Genomic DNA, 5,335 nt, shown 5'->3' on the forward strand with positions numbered 1-5,335 from the left:
ACGGCTAACCTGGGCATCACGACAGAAGCAGGAGCAACAAACAACACATCGTGAGTGGCGGCCATGGACTGGGAGCGATCGACAGCATCAGCACTATCAGAGGAGTGTACCAGCGATTTCAGTAAACAGAAACAGCCACTGCCAGCAGGTACCTCGTGTTGGCCAATACATGAAGACACAGGGCCAGTCTTTTTCAGTCTATGTACATGGTTTGAGTGATAGGATTACCTTGATAAAATTGAGAACACTTTTCGGAAAGGCAGGGAGAGTGAAAGACGTATTCATCCAATCAAGAGAAAATTTCAGCGGCGTTTCAGGTATGGATTTGTTCGGTTTCAGAACGATGAAGAGGCTTGGCGGGAAATTCGAACTCTGAATGGTCTTCGAATGGATGGAAATTATCTTGTGGTTAAGAGGGCAAATCTTAAACAAGTCGCTACAAACTCGGTGATCAGAAAAGTATGGCGGCCTACGAAAGAGCAGAACCAAGCAATTCCGATCATACAAGAGGAGACACCGAAGGAAGAAACCAGTACTCGTGAGGCTCCACATCAACCAGAGGTTGGGCAATTGAGGTTTGCGACTTCTGATATGGATAATACCTGGTACCAATGCTGTGCTCGAGCCCGCACTCTTGAGGCAAAACCAGTAGATGTAATCCAGGATGAACTTGCTCGAATCGGTATGTACAACTTTCGCTTAATACCATTAGGTGCAGAGGAGGTTTTGTAACACCCTCTAATCCCCTTATTTATTTTAAACTTACATCAGAGTGATTATACGCATATTCAAAGAGAGCATTACAAAAATATTCCAAGACTACATATCTCCTCAATAACATATGTCACGTTCTCAAACTTTAGATCAAAATATTTCATAAAATAATCATACTTCATCTTTTATGCATTGCACAACGGAAATAAATAGAATCATCAAAAAATCATCTTCCAGACATACTTCAATAAAAAAAATTCAGTAAAAGAAGTATAGGCATTATGGCCATCCAAAAACGTCAACTCCATGTAACTCAAGTTTACAAAAGAAAGAACCAAAAAGAGTTGTCAATTACTCTCATCAAAATAATTTATTAAACCACGTCCCCCAATGTTACATACAGAGCAATTGACCCTCATACTACTAGATAACTATCTAAATAACAATATATAGCTCTCTGTCTACTTCTCATGAGATGCTCCACTAGCACCTGTACCTGTACGATGTCGCATAGAACATCATTCCAACAGAAGGGTGAGAACCTCATCATATAATTAAGCATAATAACAGGTAATGAAAGAACAATACAGAAGTTTACATTATAAAAACTTTCTCTTCACAATAATACTTTCCTTACTCATTATTTCCAAAGACAGTTCTACTTAGCAACTTTGTTCCACAATAAAATATCTTTAACAAAGTAAACGTCATCCAAACTTTTACTAACAACACCATTCACAGATATTCACCAACAACAACTATCACAGTTCTTATATTTCTTCCATCACATAGGACCACTCAAAAACGTGAGACTCAATGTGTGACTCTAATGCACATGCATGTGGTACCAATTGTTAACCTTAGCGGTATCACCGCGTTCACACAGAACAGTTAACCACCAAATAAAGTCTATCAGACTTCCAGAACTACCCCGTTTTAGGGACATTCTCTAGCTCCGCAGTAACTAGCAGACATACCTCTGTCACCGGGTTCTGGAACACTCTCTAGCACCGCAGTAACTAGCAGACATGTCTATTGACTGTATGAAGTGTATTTGTGCAAACATCTCAACTCTATACATGCATTATATAGCATATTTCTTCATCACTTTCCATAATGAAAATCTCATCATATTTGCTCAAACAACACTTCAACCTGTTATCAAATAATCACATTTGCAAAACAGCAATACAACAATTCTCACTTCATCAACAACCAATTCCAATAATTCATCTTATTGAATTCAAAATATTCATTTTCACCAATTCAAATAAATCACCATAATCCATATATCCAAAATTCAAAAGAGTACCCAAATTAAATAACAGATACAGTAATAATTTTCTGAAAAACAAGTACAGTAATCCGTTTTCTGAAAAACAGCAGGCACATCGGTCACTAAAAACGATCTCCAAGACTCATTACTAAACTAAAAATTACGTTCTTTACACGCATAGAAAGCTGATTAAAAACCCTACAATTTCTTTGTTTACCAAATTTTCATTTGAACGCTAGAACTAGGTGATATCAGACCACGAAGTTCGCTGTCCAGCACAGAAACTGACAGAAACAGCAGGTACATCGGTCACTAAAAACGATATCTAGAACTCATTACTAAACCAAAAATTACGTTCTTTATACGCCTGGAAAGCCGATTAAAAACCCTACAATTTCTTAGTTTACCAAATTTTTATTTGAACGCTAGAACTGGGTGATATCGGACCAAGAAGTTCCCTGTCCAGCACAGAAAACTGACAGAAACACTTCTACCTCAAAATCAAATTTCGAAAATTCCGAATTCAGGGTTCCTAGGCATGGCTCTACCTCAACCTATCATCATACTACAATTATAGGATAAAGCTCACACCCTTACCGTGATTGATGATGAACCCTAGTTCTCTTCCTTTCCTCTTCCTTCTTCTTTCACGCGTCCTCTTCTTTCTTTTTCTTCTTCTTTCACGCGTCCTCTTCTTTCTTTTCTTTAGCTGCTTCCCCATCCTTATTAAACCATCTAAACCTAATTCCTCAAGGGCTAAACTAAAAATCCTAAAATCTCTCCTAGTCCTTGTCTCTATTTTAATCCTAACTTTCACCCCCTAACTCTCTTCCATTTCATAAAACACACCCAGCATCACAAAAAAAATATTTTATTTCATTAAAGTATTATTATATCACCTATTAAACCACCATACAATATAATCTTAATTAAAATAAAATACCAACATTATTTTAATTAAAAACGGGGTGTTACAGGTTTTGTTAGAATTTGAGAGCAAGGAGGAAATGACAGAAACTCTAGCAGAGTGTAGCTTTTTCCTGGAACAAAAATTAACAAATTTACACCCCTGTACTTCGCTAACCTTTGGTGTCGCTCATCTGGTGTGGATTCGCCTGTGGCAAGTTCCGTTAGGTTTATGGTCGGAACCATTCTTTACCGCTATTGGAAATAGACTTGGTAGATTTGTGGAATTGGATGTCACAACCAAACATCGCCATCGGGCAGACTTTGCTCGCATTCTTGTTCGTATGCACCATCCGCTCCTTCACTGTTTTTCAATGTCAGTAGATATGGAGGGAATGACAAGTGTGATTCTAGTAGAGAAAGATGACTATGCTTATGATTATGGAAAGATGGAAACCATGTCGTCAACTCCGGTAAAGCTATACAACTCGGAGGATGCTACTGATTTCGGCGATTATTCAGAAACTGATAACGACATTGTTCAGAAGGTACATGATCCAGTTCGTTTGGATAAAGACTTTGATGTTATAGATGATGTTGAATCAGGAGAAGAGGATGAGGCTTTCAGGAATGATACAATGCAAGGATTCCAAAGCATGGCGAATGTGGAGAGAATTTTCCCAGGAACGAATTCAGTCTTGAAATCTGGTGATCGTGAAGCACACCTACAGGTCACGCACACAGCGGCGGCGGCGGTAGCCTGTGTCCTCCCGTCCGTGCACCAGAAGGGGGTGCAACAAAAAATTCAAATTTTATGGCATTCAATGGAGCTTTCAACGTAGGGGAGGAAGTTTTGGAGCAGTTTCAGGTTCTGAAAGAAACTGACTATACGGTGGAGGAAATTGAGGAATGGAGGAGAAATACAAGAGCAGAAGCAAATATGTTATTTAAAAAACAAATCTTCCCTTTTGTTTTTAAATCTCCTGATTTTATTTCAAATAATTTCCATTCTGTTACAGGTTTCTCATTCAACTCACAGGATATTTCTCAAAAATATAGCTGGCCTCTTTACTCAACTTTCTGGAACCCACTTCAAGTTCAACAATTGCAAAGGCCCTATTTGCCTCAAGGAATTCACAACAAAATTGATTTATTGAGGTCTGCAACTTATTTGCCTACACCGGTTGCTTTTGCGTCTAACGTGACAGAAGCTGCAAGTCAAGAACAATACGTTCGAACCTCGCCTCATCAAATAATCCGGCAGAATTCCACTGGCAATGCTCCTCTCCCTCAAAGATGTGACGCACAGCCACAACGCTCCTCTCTTATCCAGGAATTTCAGTCTCCGTCCAAAGACGTAGAACCATCGCTAGTTGACCTGACAACACCAACACCTCTCAAATTCTTCTAAGAAAAGCTCGCAGAGGGGACGGCCTAAGGGCAGCAAAAACAAACCTATAGCGCTGCCGATTGATTTTTTAGAACCCGTCACAGGTGAGGATGGCGTCACAACACGTTCGCAGCGAGCTTGGTTGATCGGAAAGGAGCTCGGATTAAAACCACGCGGTTCTGAAGCATTAATGCTGAAAGGTTTGGAAGCCCAAATCCGTGAAAATCATCCACATCTAAATTGAGATGCCGGAACCTTGGCTCACATGGAATGTCCGTGGGCTAGGAGGAACTACAAAAAGGGAGATTGTGAAGAAAGCAATTCAACAACTGAAGCCAGAATTACTTTTTATTCAAGAAACAAAATTAAATGAGCAACGACAACGATCAATACAGAAGTGGGCACAAGGTATGAAGTTCCGTCATGTGGAGGTTTATTCAGATGGATCCGCAGGAGGGCTTTTGTGCATGTGGAAGGAAAACAACATTCAAGTTCTGACAGTGGTGACTGATACTAATTTTATTCTGCTGACACTGAAAATACCAAATTATGAACAGCCAGTAATGGTGGGGAATGTTTATGGTCCACACACTGTGGCAGAGCGCAGAGTATTTTTTGAGGCACTGTACAATCATATCTTGGGGCATGTTGGCATGGTTCTCTTGGGTGGTGATTTTAATGCTGTTTTATTGGGTGCAGAACGATCTTCAGGAGGTGTTCTGGATGCAGGTGATATTATTTTTCAGCAGTTTGTGCAGGATAGTAATTTGTCAGACTTACCACTTATGAATTGGGATTATACCTGGTTCTCAAGTCGAAACGACGGTTTATGGAGTCGACTCGATAGATGGCTGGTGTCTGATGAGGTGATTTTATCTTTTTCTAATATTTCTCAATCAGTTTTAGAGTGGAATGTGTCTGACCACAGGGCTGTGTCTTTGCTGTTTGGTACTCCGGATGCTGGTCCAAAACCGTTTTATTATTTCAACCATTGGGTGGAGGAGAATGGTTTTAATGAGTTGGTGGAGTCTTGGTGGCGTTCTGTGTAA

General features: G+C 39.7%; 1 protein-coding gene and 1 long non-coding RNA gene across 2 annotated transcripts; one reads left to right on the top strand and one right to left on the bottom strand.

The window, feature by feature from the left end:
- Positions 1-932: 932 nt before the first annotated feature.
- Positions 933-2,765, bottom strand: LOC130735153 (uncharacterized). Its single transcript, XR_009018317.1, has 2 exons — positions 2,588-2,765; positions 933-1,210 (listed from the first exon to the last, which is right to left on the bottom strand). It is a non-coding gene; the product is annotated as an uncharacterized LOC130735153 (long non-coding RNA).
- A 1,766-nt stretch (positions 2,766-4,531) lies between these two features.
- Positions 4,532-5,335, top strand: LOC130735124 (uncharacterized). Its single transcript, XM_057587225.1, has one exon. It carries the CDS (start codon positions 4,532-4,534, stop codon positions 5,333-5,335), a length of 804 nt encoding a protein of 267 aa, XP_057443208.1.

Source organism: Lotus japonicus, chromosome 2, assembly GCF_012489685.1.
Source record: "Lotus japonicus ecotype B-129 chromosome 2, LjGifu_v1.2".
In the NCBI taxonomy this organism is placed as follows: domain Eukaryota; kingdom Viridiplantae; phylum Streptophyta; class Magnoliopsida; order Fabales; family Fabaceae; genus Lotus; species Lotus japonicus.